Raw genomic sequence first — 19869 nt, 5'->3', positions numbered from 1 at the left:
ACCCTTACGAGGGCCTGAAAAGATTATGAACAGGGCATTTGACTTTCTGACTTCTTTGGTGACTGACAAGAATTGAAGAAGGCACCTCCTTACATACAAGGTATGGAAAGCTTCCTCACCTGCATTAGCAGGAGCTGAGGAGAACGTAGGCAAGGCTATTTGTTGAGAATGGTGAAAATTTGAGGAGACTTTGGGAAGGAACGCTGGGTCTGTTTGAAGGACTACCCGGTCTGGAAAGATTTTCAGAAAAGGCTCCGCGATTGCCAAGGCCTGAAGTTCATTGAGATTCTAAAGATTGTCTTTAGAACTAAATTTTTCAAACAAGCATCTTGTAAGGCTCAAACGGAACCCCCGTGAGACCCTGCAAAACGATAGATAAATCCCAACTGGGAAAACTTTTGATAGATACTGGCCTATTTCGTGCCAATGCCCTAAAAAATCTTGAAATTAGAATTTCTCTAGATAGAGTCTTTTCAAAATAAACTGAAAGAGCTGGAGTTTTTGAGGTGCTGGCTTGCCAGAGCTTTCTCCATTCCATCATGAAGAAAATTCGAGGACCCAAATGACACTCTTCACCTGGAAGTCCTTGGAGGTATAATAGGAATTAAACTTCTTCCACATGTTCTGGTATATGGCCCTAGTCCCCTCTTTCCTGCTTGAGTGTAGGTTTTTTTACCAACTTGTCAGATAAACCTTTAGCTTTTAGAAGATCTTCCACAGAAGCCAAGCAGATAGGTGTAGACGGTCTGCCTCTGGATGAACCACTGATCCTTGTATTAGAAGGTCCTCCCTGAATGGTAGTTTCAATGGAGGCTCTGTGGCCAGGTTTAGTAGCGTTGCAAACCAAGGCCTTTTTGGCCACAACGGCGTGATTAGGATCAAACTGGTCTCCTCCTCCCTGAACTTTCTTAAGACCATCGGGAATAGAGGGAAGGGGGGGGGGAGGTATAACAGAGGTGGTAATGCCATGGATGCGCTAGAGCAGTGATGGCGAACCTTAGCACCCCAGATGTTTTGGAACTACATTTCCCATGATGCTCAAATACAATGTAGAGTGCATGAGCATCATGGGAAATGTAGTTCCAAAACATCTGGGGTGCCAAGGTTCGCCATCACTGCGCTAGAGCATCTATGCCTAAGGCCTGGTCTTCTCGGTGAAGAGAAAAGAACCTGCGGACCTTGGTGTTCTGCTGACTGGCGAATAGGTCTACGCTAACAGCTTTTGGGAGCCCTTCAGGTAAATTGCCGATAAGGAGGATACATTCTGTTCTGCCCAACAGAAAAGCGGATTGGCTAAATCCAGGAGATCCCAGCTCCTGGTTCCCCCTTGCTTTAGGACTTATGCCACCGCAGTCATATTGTCCGAGAGGATCTGGACATGACATCCCTTCACCAGATGGTGAAAGGTTAGAAGGGCTAGGAAAATGGCCTTGAGCTCTCCCAAGTTTGACACTCTCCGGGACTCCGCCTTAGACCAAGTCCCCTGGGCCGTTAGTCCATCCAGATGGGCTCCCCAACTGCAGGCGCTTGTGTCCGTTGTTAGACGTTTGTCTACTGGAAACATCCAAGGGGGGCCTCTCATTAGATTGGCTGAATCCCTCCACCACCACAGAGCTCGTCTCACCTATGAGGTAAGCATGATCTTTTTCTCCAACGAAACCTGGTGAGACCAAGCTTGTAGGATACACAACTGAAGTGGCCTGGAGTGGAACCTGGCCCACTGTATCGCTGGGATCGAGGCCGTGAGAAGCCCTAACACTGCCATGGCTGAGCAGACTGAAACCGCATAATTCGTTTGAATCTGTTTTACCGCCATCTGGACTTTTTCCAACTTTTCCTGCGGTAAGAAGACCTTCTGCAGGACAGAATTGATTATATAGCCCAGAAAGGTCACCTCCTGACTTGGTTCTAGGTTCGACTTGTCCAAGTTGAGGAGCCAACCTAAATCTCTGAGGTGTACCTGAGCTACTTGCAGGTTTGTTGACAGCTGCTTCCTGGAGTCTGCAAAAAACAAAAGGTCGTCTAAATACGGAATCACAAGAATCCCTCTCAACCTTAGATGCTCCAGAGCTTCCGCCATGATCATCCATAAAGATCCTGGGGGACGACGAGAGCCTGAAAGGCAGGGCCCTGAACTGAAGGTGCCAGATAGACGTCCCCAGGTTGACTGCCAACCGAAGGAAACGTTGGGAGGCAAGGGCAGACGGGACATGTAGATAGGCATCCCTCAGGTCTAGGGATTCCATGAAGCAGTTTGGGGTTAGCAACTTTGTTATAAAATGGATTGTGTCCATGCGAGAGTGTTTGTAGCGGACTGACCTGTTCAAGACCTTTAGATTCAGAATCAACTAATACTTTCCTGAGGGTTTTTTCACCAGGAAGATGTGGGAGTAAAAACCTTGCCCTTCCTGATGTCTCGGGACCTGGACAACCTCCTGCTGGATCAGATCCTGTAACAGGTTCGTCATTGCAGAGGCTTTGTCTGGGTCTTTCGGAAGGGCCGTCACATAAAACCTGTTTGGAGGGGTCTCCAGGAACTCCAAACTGTAACCCTGGGTAATAATGTTCCTCACAAACTGGCTCGAAGATGTTTTGTTCCACTGCAGGAGTAAAGCAGACAACCTCACTCCTACTGGAACTGGACTGTCATTTGCTTTTTGGAGGTGGCTCGGAGGGGGATCTAAAAAGAACCCCTCCTCTACCCTTACCCTTTTGGGGGCCCCAACAGCTTTTACTGTCCTCCCTACCCTTTCGGGGCTGCTGAACAGCATGAAAATTTTTCCTAGCTGCCCGCTTCTTTTTGGCAGAGAAAATCTTCTTTTTGTCCGCTGTTCTATCTAGAATGGTTTCTAGGTCTGGACCGAAAAAAAGATCCCCCGAGAAGGGTAAGCCGCAAATCTTGGAGGCTGTATCGCCTGACCAAGTTTTAAGCCAGACCGCCCATCTAGCGGAATTTACTAGGGCCGGAGATCTGGATGCCATCTTGATAGACTCGGCTGAAGCATTGGCCATGTACTTTACAGCCTTCAAGATCAACGGAAAAGACTCTAGAAGATCCTTCCAGGATGTTCCTTCCTCAACGTGACTTTTTAGTTTCTCCACCCAGCATTCAATATTTGTTAGCACCACTGTGGACGCCATAGCTGGTTTGAGGCTAGCTGACGTGGAATCCCATGCCTTTTTCAAGAGGGATTCCGCCCTTTTGTTCATTGCATCCTTGAGAACCCCCACGTCCTCAAAGGCTAAATCTGTACAGCGTGCCACCTGCGAAAAAGCGGCATCAACCCGTGGCTTTTTGTTCCAAACTTCTGAATCATTATCGTCAAAAGGAAACTGCCTTTTCAAGGTTTTGGAAAGGAAAGGAGCCCTTTCCGGATCCTTCCACTCCCTTTTGACTGTATCAGACAGTACCCTATGGACTGGAAACACCCTAGACTTGGTGTCGTCCAAGCCCTGGTAGATCTTGTCATGAATTGACAACTGGACCTTCTCTTCTTGGATATCCAATGTTGTGTAAATTGTTTTCAGAAGATCATCCACTTACTCGGAGGACACTTTATACTTGGAACTATGGCTGTCATCCTCTTCTTCCACCTCATCCTCTGAATCCCTGGGGGAAGGAAGAGTGCTTGTCCCCCGAGTCTAAATCCTCCCCATATTTGAAGGTAGATGCCCTGGGACTCAGTGGTGGTTGCTGACTACTGCCTGGACCTGATGGATTCTGGACCAGCAGTGTCTTAATGGAGCTCAGGAAACTTGCAAGCTTCCAGTAGGGGAAAACAGGTCCTTGTACTGTTGGGAGGATTCCTCCTCAACCAAATCCTTGATACTTGATCTGCATAAGGTTTTTTGCCAAGATTTCCGCAGTGGATTCTTCCTTCTGGCTTGACGGGTTTGAACTTTCGGTTTCCCCGAGACAATTTCCTAGAAGACAGATGGACAAAGTCGTACTACCACTGTAACAACCAAATAACGCCATCCATGGTGCTCCCCAATCACCAGCACATAGAAGAAAAAAAACAGCCCTCAAAGCCACCAGTGCAACCACCAATAGACTACAGATTCAAGAAATTGCCTTAGAGAACTGTAGTGGCAGGCTCCCCAAAAGGAGGCAACACAACACAAAAAACATACAGCCCATAAGGAAAAGAATAAAGAGCACCGCTGTGCCCCTCTTACCTGGGCCTAACCGGTGCCTGTGGTGCCTGCCTCCACCGACGCCGACGATCCTTCCATCATGCAGAGAGCGCAGCAGGGACTGAAAGCCAACAGCCAAAACTTTTAAGCTTCCCAGGTGTGACGTCACTACACTGCCCGGAAGCAACGGTCGTAAAGACCCGCCCTTGAACCCGTGTTCCAAACGTCCATAACCACTCGCCGTTCCGCCCGAACAGGAAGCTGCGTCGCTGGCCGCCGCGTCATCCGCTCGCCAGAGAGAAACGTCCGGAAGCCTACCAGCGCGAATGTGCGAAAACGAAACAGAGCTCCGGACGCCTCGACCTCCTGTTAGCCATTGCTCCCCTGAGCTGGAAAAGGTTGGAGGCTCCGGAGCGCCCACAGATCGTACCGGGAGGGAGCTGGCATGGCCTTTGAACTCCACCCTGGAGAGACACGGCCCCATGGTTCCCACAAGTGCTTCCAACATGACGGAGGAAACACAATAACGGAAGCCATGGTGGAAGAGGAGGGATTTAAAGGTCTGCAAGTGTTTCCTGTTAAAATGGGCGGAGCTGTGCTCTCTCCAGGGTTGTCCTGAAAGGCGTGTTGAGGAAAAAAAAAAAAAAACGATATTACCAATAGTATAGGGACACCTGCCTTTACACACACATGAACTTTAATGGCATCCCAGTCATAGTCCGTAGGGTTCAATATTGAGTTGGCCCACCCTTTGGAGCTATAACAGCTTTGACTCTGCACAAGGTTTAGGAGTGTGTCTGTGGGAATGTTTGACCATTTTTTTTGAAGCGCATTTGTGAGGTCAGGCACAGATGTTGGACGAGAAGGCCTGGCTCTCAGTCTCTGCTCCAATTCATCCCAAAGGCGTTCTATTGGGTTGAGGTCAGGACTCTGTGCAGGTCAATTTCCTCCACTCCGAACTTGCTCATCCCTGTCTTTATGGACCTTGCTTCTTGCTCTGGTTCGCAGTCATGTTAGAACAGGAAGGGGCCATCCCCAAACTGTTTCCACAAAGTTGGGAGCATGAAATTGTCCAAAATGTCATGATATGCTTGCGCCTTAAGAGCTCCCTTCACTGGAACTAAGGAGCCATCCCAACCCCTGAAAAACAACCCCACACCATAATCCCCCCCTCCACCAAATGATTTGGACCAGTTCACAAAGCAAGGTCCATAAAGACATGGATGAGTAAGTTTGGGGTGGAGGAACTTGACTGGCCTGCACAGACCTTAACCCAATAGAACAACTTTGGGATGAATTAGAGCTAAGACTGCGAGCCAGGCCTTCTCATCCACATCAGTGCCTGACCTCACAAATGCGCTTCTGGAAGAATGGTCAAACATTCCCATAGACACACTCCTAAACCTTGTGGACAGCCTTCCCAGAATAGTTGAAACTGTTATAGCTGCAAAGGGTGGGCCAACTCAATATTGAACCCTACGGACTAAGACTGGGATGCCATTAAAGTTCATGTGCGTGTACAGGCAGGTGTCCTAATACTTTTGGTAATAGTGTACATACCTGCCTAGGTGGAGGCAGAATTGGTCTGATGCTGTACCTGCCCACCTCTGCCTCTAAGACCACTGATAACTCAGTTCTCTGTCTTCAGAGTAGAGAGCAGTGACTGTTAGTCATTGCTTCTCTGCTCTGCCCCTCCAGCGCTCACTGGAGCGTCGGTCTGTGGAAGGAGGTGAGAGCGCCTGGCTCAGGATCTCAGAGAGCCAACTGTCAGTTGAGGCATTTTGGGGGGTCCCACCATTAAAGTTGGGATCACCCCTGAGCCTGGACCAGCTAAATACAGATCAAAGGAGTGCAGAACAAAGTGCATGTCTGTGACCCACAGAAGTAGGGCCAAAGGAGCTTTGGCCCTACGTCTCCTTTAACACACTGCTCGAGTGAGAATGGCCTCTCAGTAGCTTAGAAAGTATTGGAGCCATCGGACCGACACGGCAGGCAACTAGAATTTTCAAAAGCAGTTCAGCAAAGGCATAAACATTTTTTTAGGTTTGCTCTAACATAGGTGGTGAAGAAAAGCCACTAAATTGTACTCTCAGGTAATCAATAAGGTTTCTATGTAGAACCCTGGAAACAAATTTTACATCGGTCTTTCCCTTCTTTTAGGTTTTATAATTTTATTTCTTTTAGAGATTATTTACTTTCTCTTCAAAGAACACAACATCTCCTGTTTTCATTATTGGTAAGGGCACTTGAACGGTTTAAGCCTTGCAGCACATATCCAGACAGGAATTCCTGCCGGCAGAAACGGACATTCTATTAATGCTCTGCATCCTTCATCTCATTGTTTCATCATATGCCCAAAGGCCATACAGAAAAAGCTAGAGATCTTTCCTATGGTGTGACATACTTGTCCTCCTGGGAATGGCGTCACTCAGTAATTACACTGCTGTACCCAAGCATGCACCAAGGAAACAAAAGTTGTGTTCATTCACCGCATAATGCAGTTTTCCTTAATTATGCAGTACAGAGATCTAAATCTCGGTGGGGTAATAAAAAAAACCTCTACTAAAAACTGAAAAATCAAGATAAAAATAAAAAATCATCACTGTATTTTCAAAGAACTTAGGTCCACTGTGTGGGGTGAAGCTGTCATATTGTCAATTATAATGTCTTGTCATAATTTGCATGGTTTAACAATTACCTACAAAAGTACTTCTCTCTAATGCTGGCAGGTCCGGGTTTGCAGGTGCCACTCTGTCCCCTACATATACACACAGTATATACACTATATTAGCAAAAGTATTGTGACACATGATTTGCACTTTTTATCATCCCAATCCTACTCCCCCCACAACAGAAGAGACATCCAGCTCCCAATGAAATAAGGAAGGAAGGCGGCGGCTTGACACGCGGTGACCAGCAGAAGAGCTGCAGATTCTAACAAAATGCCACTGAGTTTGCAAGTATGTTATTGTGAATACTGCAACAAATGTGGTATAAGGGGATTACCTCTAAGCTTCACTTTGATAGCCTTACCTGGGCACAAAGACATTCTGAAGGTGTTTAAGGATGATCTGGATGTACATATTAGGCTCTCGGATAACTGGTTGGGGAATAGAATCCTTTGGAGCCACCAGTGCCATCATCCAATCAGTGTACACATCCACACAGTATTTCACCGTGTCTCCTTCCAGTGGTAACGTTAGTCCATAACAAATGACCTCCATGGTCCACTTCACCTGGAATGTAAGAAATATCACAATTATTGCATTAGTTACAAATCATTATAAAGGCCTTTGTCCCTCTACTGCCATACGGAAAAGTAATCTAAGCTTAATAAACTGACTTACCCGACCATGAAATATGGAACATTTAAGCTATATTGCCTGAAGAAATACTTTGCTTACTGTAAAAATTCATTATTATAATAAACGGAAAGAAGAAAGAAGGAACGTTCCTCCCTCTCCTGTGTGAGGAATGAAGCCAGAAGCAACCAGGATTTTGTCACGTCCGGTTTTGGTTCTTTGTTTACTGGGTCATATAGATCCCTGATATCTCAACAAAAAGAACCTGTAACTGCCCAAGGGATGTTGTTTAAAATTTATAGATAGAGAGATATATACCTGCGTATGTATGAATGTAATATATTATATATATATATATATATATATATATATATATATATATATATATATATATATATAAATCTCAGAAGCGCTCGCGTTTAATGCTAAACTGGTAACCTGGCTTTTAAAGCGTCATCTATGGAGAATTTCACAGATGAATTAAATTCTGAATCTTGACAGGTTTGGTATCTATTTAATCTGCACAACATCTTTTATATATTTTTTTTTTTAATTATATTCTACTGTTTCTGAATGCACCAACATGCATTTAAGTGTATTTTTTTTCTTGAAAATGTGTGTTTATTAAACAGCTGCCAAAATTAATCGGCATAAAAAAAAAAAGAAAATAGCAAAAAAACTGCATTTTATTCTCCAGGGCCCCTGCTTTCAGAGAATTTATATAACATTTTGGGGTGCAAATTTTCTAGCAAATGCCGTTTTTAACATGTGAGAAATGTCAAAATTGGCCCAGACAGCAAATGGTTAAAGGGAAAATAATGATATCAGTGTGTATCAAGGTTTTGAAAAAAAACAAACACACATGTGATCAGCTATACAGTGGTGTGAAAAAGTGTTTGCCCCCTTCCTCATTTCCTGTTCCTTTACATGTTTGTCACACTTAAGTGTTTCGGAACATCAAACCAATTTAAACAATAGTCAAGGACAACACAAGTAAACACAAAATGCAATTTGTAAATGAAGGTGTTTATTATTAAAGGTGAAAAAAAATCCAAACCATCATGGCCCTGTGTGAAAAAGTGATTGCCCCCTTGTTAAAACATACTATAACTGTGGTTGTCCACACCTGAGTTCAATTTCTATAGCCACACCCAGGCCTGATTATTGCCACACCTGTTCACAATCAAGACATCACTTAAATAGGAGCTGCTTGACACAGCAAGGTCCACCAGAAGATCCTTAAAAGCTACACATCATGCCGAGACCCAAAGAAATTCAGGAACAATTGAGAAAGAAAGTAATTGAGATCTATCAGTCTGGAAAGGGTTATAAAGCCATTTCCAAAGCTTTGGGAATCCAGCGAACCACAGTGAGAGCCATTATCCACAAATGGCGAAGACATGGAACAGTGGTGAGCCTTCCCAGGAGTGGCCGGCCGCCCAAAATTACCCCAAGAGCGCAGCGACGACTCATCCAAGAGGTCACAAAAGACCCCACAACAACATCCAAGGAACTGCAGGCCTCACTTGCCTCAGTTAAGGTCAGTGTTCATGCCTCCACCAACAGGAAAAGACTGGGCAAAAATGGCCTGCATGGCAGAGTTCCAAGGAGAAAACCACTGCTGAGCAAAAAGAACATCAAAGCTCGTCTCAATTTCTCCACAACACATCTTGATGATCCTCAAGACTTTTGGGACAACATTCTGTGGACCGATGAGACAAAAGTGGAACTCTTTGGAAGGTGTGTGTCCAAGTATATCTGGCGTAGAAGGAACACTGCATTTCATAAAAAGAACATTATACCAACAGTAAAATATGGTGGTGGTAGTGTGATGGTCTGGGGCTGTTTTGCTGCTTCAGGACCTGGAAGACTTGCCGTGATAAAAGGAACTATGAATTCTGCTGTCTACCAAGAGATCCTGAAGGAGAATGTCCGACCATCTGTTTGTGTACTCAAGCTGAAACGAACTTGGGTTCTGCAGCAGGACAATGATCCTAAACACACCAGCAAGTCCACCACCGAATGGCTGAAGAAAAACAAAATGAAGACTTTGGAGTGGCCTAGCCAAAGTCCTGACCTGAATCCTATTGAGATGTTGTGGTATGACCTTAAAAAAGCCGTTCATGCTCGAAAACCCTCGAATGTAACTGAATTAGGACAATTCTGCAAAGATGCGTGGGCCAAAATTCCTCCAGGACGCTGTAAAAGCCTCATTGCACGTTATCGCAAACGCTTGGTTGCAGTTGTTGCTGCTAAGGGTTGCCCAACCAGTTATTAGGTTTAGGGGGCAATCACTTTTTCACACAGGGCCATGATGGTTTGGATTTTTTTTCACCTTTAATAATAAACACCTTCATTTACAAATTGCATTTTGTGTTTACTTGTGTTGTCCTTGACTATTGTTTAAATTGGTTTGATGTTCCGAAACACTTAAGTGTGACAAACATGCAAAGGAACAGGAAATGAGGAATGGGGGGCAAACACTTTTTCACACCACTGTATATGCTTATTACATATGCTGGCTAAATACCAACTAGGCAAGTAAGGTAACACACCGGTCCCCTCCTCACTCTATCATCTGTCAGACTGGTAGAGGCTCCTCTACATCTTTATGAAGAGCTCCACAGTATTGGATGGATTTACTATCCTAAAGCCTGGTACAGACAGTTTTTCCCCATTCATCCCAGCGTTTTGAGCGAAAAAAATCTGTTAGCTCTGGTCGATGCTGCTGTGCTAACAATCCGACGTTAGTGTAGCGATCTGCCCCCACTGAGCGGTTGTGTTCTGACAGGGGGACAGCACCCCTGCAAGGAGAGTGCTTTCTACCATTGGCTGAGAGCACTGATCAGGAGCCGGTCGGCTGCTGGTTTTCCAGCATGCTTGGCCACCTTCTGTTGGACCGGCTGTCTTATACACGGGCTGAATGTTGGCTGGTTTATATTGAACCGTCTGATGTTGCATGTGTATGGGGCTTAATAGAGGTCAAATCACGTCTGTGCATTCAATACAGTCTAAATCCTAAAGTTGGCCACCTACAGTTTCAACCAGTGGACCACAGGGCCTGGACAAATTTCAAAGGGCCAGTTCACACCAGATGCAGTTCCGTGCGCTTTTTTTCTGCACTAAAAAATGCATGGAGTGTTTTCCATGTATTCCAATGGCTCTAGCTCACACCAGTGCAGTCAGTTCCAGTCAGTTTACGGAAACTGACTGGAACTGATTGCATTGGTGCAGAAAAAACAGAACTGCACGGAACTGCATCTGGTGTGAACTTGCCCAAACAGATTGTTGGATCGACTTCTGACGAATGGACAAGTTGGAAAAGTTTTGTCGTTCTGCTGCTGCAAACACCCCCCCCCCCCCCCCCCCACACACACACACACACACAAAAAAAACCCCAGCAAAGCATGATCCAATTTGCCCAAGCAGGGGAAAAAAAATTCTCTCTCGGAAGGAAGGAAGGAATCCAGGCCGATTCCACATTTTATCAGCTTTTTTGGGGGGGGGGGTCTGGTATCGACGGGTACCCGCTGCCACTTGTCTTGTCACTCAGTTTGCTGTGGCAATGTGAGCTGGAAGTTTGCCCCCCCCCCCCCCTACCCCCGCAGCCAGCCCATTCACAAATTGGCTCAGTTGAGGACACTGCAGGACAGACAAGTGCCCTAATGGTAAAATAGTTCTCTTTAAAGTGAATAACTCAACACCAAGTTCACTGTTACGGACCACTTATGTATCTGTATATGTTGATTATCTCCCCTCTAATCTCCTCTTATGAGAGAATATATTCAGTTCCTCCAAGCTTTCCTCATAGTGCAGAGAAGGGCATGGAGGAGCTTGGCTTTCTCCAGGTCCCAGATATCCTTTTTGAGAACCGGTGCCCAAAACTGAACTGCATACTCCAGATGACGTCTTACTAATAATTTTGCCCCCTGTACAAATCATATCTGATTAGCACATACGGCTTCTACACACTACACTCCATTTCTCCCCATGTGTAGTGATCGATTGCTACCGATTAATTCTGGGGCAATTGCAGGTTAGTATAGTTGCACAATAGCACTACCAAAAAAAACACCCATGTCTGCCCATAGCAAATGTAAATATTAATCAATGCGTGGGAAGAAGTCCTCTAAATGCTGCCAACTCACTCTGCAAACCTCGCATAATGCCAACAGTTGTAACCTTACAACATTTTAGATGCCTCAGTTGTCTCCAAGTGAGTACTTTTGACTGCCCCAGAAGCTCATTATAACCTTCAAATCAGAAATAGTCCAATAATTTCAATACAAACTTGAATTTGGATGGCCATTTGTTTTTAGCTGGCTAATAAGTTGTGTTCAAGAATGTAAAAAATAAATAAAAAAAAGCCACCAATAATATGAGAATTTGCATAGTATTCAAATATTCTAGATTAACTTAATTATACAGTGGCAGTATATGATGCGGCACTTCCGGGTAGGGAGCATCCACGTGCCGCCGGTGACCCGGCCGTGCTGTGACTGAACACAGCAGATGCCGATCAATAGATCACTGTCAGCACCCGCTAACCAGCTAGAACACACACACACACAGGACAGGGCTCTGTCTATGTAAACAAAGCAGAGCTCTGTCCTGTCAGCAGGGAAAGTAATGCCCCCCCCCACCCCGCAAAGCAGGGAATGAAAACCATTGCTTCCCTCAGTGAAAGCACCTCACACTGTACACAAACACTGGCTAGGCACACATTTAACCCCTTGATCGCTCTAGATTTTTCACCCCTTCCCTGCCTGTGTCATTAGTACAGTAACAGCGCAATATTTTAACACTGATCATTGTAATAGTGTCACTGGCAAAAAGTTTGCCGCAATATAGCAGTCCTGCTATAAGTTGCTGATCGCTGACATTACTATAAAAAAAAAGGAAATAAAAATTCCAGTATATATCCCATAGTTTGTAAATGCTATAACTCTTGTGCAAACCAATCAATATACGCTTATTGGGATTTTTTTTTTTTTTTAACAAAAATATGTAGCAGAATACACACTGGCCTAAATTCATAAAGAAAATTTAATTTGAATTTTTTTTTATTGGATACGTTTTATAGTAGAAAAGTAAAAAAAAATTTTTTGTCTAAAATTGTGGGTCTTTTTTTTTTATAGCGCAAAAAATAAACAGAGGTGATCCGATACCACCAAAAGAAAGCTCTATTTGCGGGGAAAAAAGGGCATACATTTAATTTATGAACAGCTTTGCATTAATGCGCAATTGTCAGTTAAATGGCCTGGTCATGAAGGGGGGGAAATCTTCCAGGTCAAGTGGTTAAAAATAATACAGTTAGTTGCCAGTCGGTTGATATGATTAGGCTTAGTAGTTAACATATTTTTGTATACAATATATTAATAGAACAATTTCCAAACACTGGAAAGAAGTCCAGACTATTTTTAAACTAGACAGAGCTGTTGAATGGGAGATCTTACCTCTTTATCACTTTTTAGTATACTCTCGCTTGCAGCAGTGGAAGGAGCATTGAGAGCCTGTCCCAACGGACGGACCACGGAATTTGCAACTTCGCGGCCCACATTTTCAGGATAACTGTGCAGCACGCTGGTGTGTCCCTGGTCATTCTTGATAACGAGGTGCAGCGTCCGCCACTCCGAGTACATGTTGAACACTTTGCAGATCCCACTGCCTGAAAGGACACAATTTATGTCAGTGGAAAAAACAAAAAAATAAATAAAAACAAAAAACACATACATACACACATGGTGTGTATATATACACACACACACACAAACACACACACATACATATTATCTCACAAAAGTGAGTACACCCCTCACATTTTTGTAAATATTTTCTTCTATCTTTTCATGTGACAACACTGAAGAAAAGACACTTTGCTACAATGTAAAGTAGTGCGTGTACAGCTTGTATATTAAGCCATTAATGTCTAAATCGCTGGCAACAAAGGTGAGTACACCCCTAAGTGAAAATTTCCAAATTGGGCCCAATTGGCCATTTTCCCTCCCAGGTGTCGTGACTCATTAGTGTTACAAGGTTTCAGGTGTGAATTGTGAGCAAATTTGGTGTCATCACTCTCTAATACTGGTCACTGGAAGTTCAACATGGCATCTCATAGCAAAGAACTTTTTGAGGATCTGAAAAAAAGAATTGTTGCTCTACATAAAGATGGCCTAGGCCTAGGATATGCAATTAGCGGACCTCCAGCTGTTGCAAAACTACAAGTCCCATCATGTCATCACGCTCCACCCAGAGAGACAGGAGGTCTCCAGAGAGTCCAGAGAGTCCAGAGAGTCCAGAGAGTCCAGAGAGTCCAGAGAGTCCAGAGAGTCCAGAGAGTCCAGAGAGTGCAGGTGTGCAGGTGTGCACTAGTGAAAGCCAGAGACCCAAGTCTGAGGATCAGAGCAGTGAGGGGCTGCTTTCCAGATAGACGCTGTGTGTGTTGAAGCTGTGTGCATCTAAGGAGACAGATGAGACCCTGAAGTGGAAGGCCTGAGCAGCAAGGAAGCTGAAAAGAGGGGCGCAGTTTCAGTTGCCATTTGCCACTTGCAATTTTCATTAGATACACCTCTGGTCACCTGAGTGGAGATTCGAGCTATTGCCAGTGGATCTGGCCACTGACCAAGCACTTTTTGACCACCCTGAATAAGGGTGGTCACTGGCCTTCTGCCCCTTTCTTTTTCGGGAATCACTGAGCTCCACGAGGCACATTAATATCTGGAGGGCATTATTGGGAGATGGAGATTTGACCCATTTAAAAGGAGGATATCTTTTGACGGGACCCATCGATTATTTACAAACGCCCAAATTGCTTATTTTTCTGGTAAGCACATTCATTGTACGGTGACGGGCACTTTTACGAGTTTTTGGATCGTGTTTAAATCACCGTGGTGACACCAACTCTTATTTGGATCCACACAGGAACTTTCCTTGAATGGACTTTGATTTATATTTTTTTCACTTTACACATTGTTTTGTTTTTTATGCACTTAAGGTGTTTTTTCATTGTGATAATTATTTAAGGTCAATGTCTATTCATTTTGATATTACTTTTTGACATTTTTTACTATAGGGTTGGCGCAGTTTTTTATTTTTTGCATATTTGTTTGGTGTTATATCACATCTATTGCTGCTGCCTGTTTCACATTTAGTTTATTTGCTTTCATGTTTCTTTCCTAGCGCGGAATAATTTTTTCCATCATGCCTCTGCCTTTGGGTCTCATGCTTGTGGCTCTCACAGTCTTGCTATGCCTCATGGGACTTGTAGTTTTGCAACAGCTGGAGGTCCGCTAATTGCATATCCCTGGCCTAGGCTATAAGAAGATTGCCAAGACCCTGTAATTGAGCTGCAGCCTGGTGGCCAAGACCATACAGTGGTTCAACAGGACAGGTTCCACTCAGAACAGGCCTCGCCATGGTCGACCAAAGAAGTTGGGTGCACGTGCTCAGCGTCATATCCAGAGGTTGTCTTTGGGAAATAGATGTATGAGTGCTGCAGAGGTTGAATGGGGTTGGGGGCGGGGGGAGAAGGGAAAAGGATGGGCCAGCCTGTCAGTGCTCAGACCATACACCGCACGCTGCATCAAATTGGTCTCCATGGCTGTCGTCCCAGAAGGAAGCCTCTTCTAAAGATGATACACAAGAAAGCCTGCAGACAGTTTGCTAAGACAAGCAGACTAAGGACAGGGATTACTGGAACCATGTCCTGTGGTCTGATGAGAGCAAGATAAACTTATTTGGCTCAGATGGTGTCAAGCGTGTGTGGCAACAACAAGGTGAGGAATACAAAGACAAGTGTATCCTGTCTACAGTCAAGCATGGTGGTGGGAGTGTTATGGTATGGGGAAGCACGAGTGCTGCTGGCACTGGGGAGCTACAGTTCATTGAGGGAACCATGAATGCCAACATGTACTGTGACATACTGAAGCAGAGCATGATCCCCCTCCCTTCGGAGACTGGGCTGCAGGGCAGTATTCCAACATAAGGACCCCAAACACACCTCCAAGACGACCACTGCCTTGCTAAAGAAGCTGATGGACTGGCCAAGCATGTCTTAAGACCTAAACCCTATTGAGCATCTGTGGAGCATCCTCAAAAACGGAAGGTGGAGGAGCGCAAGGTCTCTAACATCCACAAGATCTGTGATGTCGTCATGGAGGAGTGAAAGAGAATTCCAGTGGCAAACTGTTAAGCTCTAACACAACAAACAGTCCAGCGCTAAATGGGTTGATGAGTAATCAGTCTCATAGCAGGAAATAAAATTTAATAAGACTTAGTTTATTCAGTAATAATATGAAAAGACAATCCTGTTATCAAAACAGGAAAGTATATGAGGTAGATAAAAAAAAAAAAATCAAGTTACAATTTTCACAGAATATCCATGGAGCAATGAGGAACTGACAACATTGGGGTTTACAAAAAGCCTCCGCAGCAAGGGGGCACAAATATCCCTGCTGCACCGTGGCTGAGTGTGGTACACGCTCACCAGCGTGTGGCGTAAGGTTCAGCGCGCTGGAGGCGAGATGAGAAAAAAAAAGTACATGCACGCGAAACGTGTCGTCAAGGCAACCACAAAAGCTAACAGGTCACTGAGGTCCATGAGGTGCTTCAACGATCAGCACCCCTAGAACCCCAGCAACGTTGACTCATGTAAATCTGCTAATCCAGCCTTGGTTTTCCATCCTTCTGAGTTTTACATCCATTTGGGACACTCCCACACAGCAGGGAATTACATCCATTGCGTTTCACGTGCTAGGAACAAACAGCGTCATCCACACTGCAGCATCCCGGCTCTCTCCCACCTGTCAGCACGCCAGCGGACCTGGCGCCCCAGACACATGTAGCTGGAAGTTTGGGTTTCCACCTTCCTGCTGTCAATCATCTCCGCTCTCCACTCCAACACGCTGAACCTTACTCCAAACAATGGCGAGCGTGTTCCACATTCGGCCGCAGCGCAGCAGGGGTATTGCACCCACCCCCCATGCTGCAGAGTCTTTTCATATTATTACTGAATATACTAAGTCTATTTACATTTTATTTCCTGCTATGAGACTATGATAACTCATCAACCCATTGAGCGCTGGACTGTTTGTTGTGTTGTACCGTGTTGTTCCATACCTTCCAGCGATGGCTGTCGTTCAGACCCTATACCACTAACCACGCTCTCTCTCCACAATCCACATATGGCCATGTTTTAGAGCCGCTGTCATTTGTTATAAACCTGTGAAGCTCTGGTGAACTACATGCCCAAGAGGGATAAGGCAGTGCTGGAAAATAATGGTGGCCACAAAAAACATCCCTTGTGACAGTAATAAGCAGTGACAGGTACTTTATAAAGACCCCAAACTAGAGGTCGACCGATATGGGTTTTTCTCTGGCCGATGCCGATATTTAGAAATCATGGCGGCCGATAGCCGATATATAATGTCGATTTTTTTGGGCCGATATGTTAGGCCGATTTTATTTTATTTATTTATTTTTTTCCTTTTTTATTATTTTTTTTTTTTAATCCCCCTTGATCTAACACACCTTTCCCACTGGGGCGTTTTTCAGGCGCTTTTGGGCTAAAAATAGAGCCTGTAAAGTGCCTGCAAAATGGCTCCCCTGCAGTCTGTGTGAAAGACAGAGTGCTTTCACACTGAGGCGATGCGCTGGCAGGATCTTAAAAAAAAAAAAAAAAGTCATGCAAGCAGCACGTTTGGAGTGGTGTATAGCGCTCCTCCACCACTCCTGCCCATTGATATGAATGGGCACCACTGCCGAAGCACATGCAATGCGATTTGGCAGCAGTGCTTCATGGGTGCATTTAACCTCTTCCTTGGCCGCTAGCTGGGTTATATGTGCCCCACTAGCAGCCAAATAGCACCGCTAAAATGATGGTAAAGAGCCGCTAAAACTAGCGTTTTACCATCAACGCCTGCCCGCTCCAGTGTGAAAGCAGTCTTCATAAGTGATACAGAAAATTTCTTACATTTAAAGCGGGAGTCCGCGTTTTTTTTTTTATTTTTTTTAAAAGCCAGCAGCTACAAATACTGCAGCTGCTGACTTTTAAAATAGTGACACTTACCTGTCCAGCGCGCCCGCGATGTCGGCACCTGAAGCCGATCTCTCGATCGTCTCTCGGGTGCTGCTGCCGCCATCTTGGGTATGGGAATCAGGAAGTGGAGCCTTTCGGCTTCATTTCCCGGTTCCCTACTGCGCATGCGCGAGTCGCGCTGCGCAATAAGGATGGACCCCCTGCCTCTGGGATCTGTGTGTTTCCCAGCAGGCAGCGGGGGACTTTCGGAAAGGGGCGTAATCTACGCCCCTTTCCGCATAGAGCTATCCCAGAAGTGGGTGCAGATACCTGTACTGTACAGGTACCTGCACCCCCCTCCCCCCTGAAAGGTGCCAATTGTGGCGCCGGAGGGGGGGAGGGTTCCGATGAGCGGAAGGTCCACTTTAGGGTGGACCTCCGCTTTAAACATTTATTAAACAAAACAAACCTCCAATCAGTTTACTTGTATGTATGATTTAGATAAAAAAAAAAAAAAAAACTATATATTAAATAAAAACAGGTAGTCAAATTTTTTGGACGAAAAAAAAAAAATGGGCTAACTTTACTGTTTTTATTTTATTTTTATTTTTTAAATAGTGTATTTTTTTCCCAAAAAAATGCATTTGAAAGACCTCTGTGCAAATGCCGTGTGACATAAAATATTGCAACAACTGCTATTTTATTCCCTAGGATCTCTGCTAAAAAAAATATATATCATTTTTGGGGGGTCTAAGTGATTTTCTGGTAGAAAATACAGGATTTTTACTTGTAAGCAAAAAGTGTCAGAAAAGATTTAGTCTTTTAATGGTTAAGGGCCGGTTCACACTGCGAGCCGCGGCAAGGCGTCTCCGACTTCCTCGCCGCGACTTGCAGGGGGGGTCAGCGGCGACTTGCAGAGGACTTCTGCATAGAAGTCAATGCAAGTCGCCCCCGAAGTCGCCCCGAAGTAGTACAGGAACCTTTTTTCTGAGTCGGAGCGACTCGAGTCGCTCCTCTCAGAACGGTTCCATAGTACTGAATGGGGGCGACTTGCGGGAGCGAGGCGAGGCGAGCCGTGTCGCCTCGCCTCGCAGTGTGAACCGGCCCTAAACTGAGAACTTCTACACACTGAGATGACTTCATTCATTGAAGTGTAAACATTGTATCTTTTTGTTCTTTTCTTGGCAGCCTGCCCAGAGAGGAGGAAGACGTTTCTATGACGACTCAGGCAACTTACACTGACTTCTATTACAGAAGTCATTTCAAAGTCGCTGTAGTTCTAAATCGGCTTTTTATCAGCTCAATCGGCCGATGCCGATTATTTAAAAAACGGCAAACCCCTCCTCCGCACTTGAACATATTCAAACCATCAAGATCTGCTTTTTGAATGCTTTCTATTTTTTAAAACTGGCTCACAGACGAACAAAGAATCAGCTTTGTTTGGGTCTACGGCAAGCCAGCAGAGGTGCCAGCTTGGTAACTCGTGTCTCCCGGTGGGACAGGAGAGCCCGGGCGAACAACGGAAAGCACGTACTTTTTGGGGGTCTGGGGGAGACGCATCGCATACTAGCACATTATGAAATACTTGCCTTAGAACGCCGTGAGTAGCCGGAGCCACGATGACGTCTCCCCCTTCAGGCACGATACGCCGGACCTTCAGAGCACATGCGGCGCTGTCGTCAGCGGCTAAATGCAGGGTGAATATTTTCTAAACTGTGCACGTTTAAGAGATATTCATTTACCTACAGGTAAGACTTATTATAGGCTTACCTGTAGGTAAAAGTCACCAAGTGGAGTGTACAACCGCTTTAACGGTTACAGGTTATGTACTAAAAGTACTGTAAGCCAGAGGTCAACATGACAGCCAGACAACTGGTATTTTCAGGAACGGCAGCCCCAGTGTTCTTTCAGCAAAAGTTTACGTTTAGGAAAGGCACAGATGACAGTCCCCGCTTCCCCCACGTCACTGGCTTTGATTGACAGCAGTGCAAACCAATGGCCTCCGCTGCCTCAAAGCCTGTGAAACCAGCACTGGATCGAATGAGGGCTCTGGTAAGTATCCCTATACTGAAAGGAGACACTACTACCGAAATACGTTTGTACTGTAATGCAAGGAATGCATCTGAGCAAAAGTTAAAAACTGTTTAGGCTTCATAACCAGTTTAAACTGGATGCACTGCAGTTATCTAAAACATTAACAGAATTTGACTTCATGGAAATGTTGGACAATGTTTATATGTAACACAAATCTGCTCTGAATATGACAGCACTAAATCCTTATTAATGACCAGGAATGTGTCTGCTCAAGGTAACCTTCAATATGTTTTCTTCATGACACTTGGTGACATGCAAAACAATCGCGATCCATCATGTAAAGGAGATAGCTCTCTGCTCTTAAACTTGTATTTATGTTTT

At 44.9% G+C, this 19869-nt stretch overlaps 1 protein-coding gene across 1 annotated transcript in view; it reads right to left on the bottom strand.

Moving 5' to 3' along the window:
• Positions 1–19869, bottom strand: part of RALGAPB (Ral GTPase activating protein non-catalytic subunit beta) — a 130203-nt gene that overhangs the window by 96025 nt on the left and 14309 nt on the right. The window contains 2 exon segments of the mRNA XM_077459180.1: positions 7171–7373; positions 12896–13107. Of these exon segments, the coding sequence (XP_077315306.1) occupies positions 7171–7373; positions 12896–13081 (389 nt within the window). The 5' untranslated portion in view covers positions 13082–13107.

This window comes from Lithobates pipiens, unplaced genomic scaffold (genome assembly GCF_037356315.1).
Source record: "Lithobates pipiens isolate NorthernLeopardFrog02 unplaced genomic scaffold, aLitPip1_a1.2 Scaffold_28, whole genome shotgun sequence".
NCBI classification, from domain to species: Eukaryota; Metazoa; Chordata; class Amphibia; order Anura; family Ranidae; genus Lithobates; species Lithobates pipiens.
Note: the sequence above shows the minus strand (reverse complement) of the source record. Positions and strands in the feature narration are given on the sequence as shown.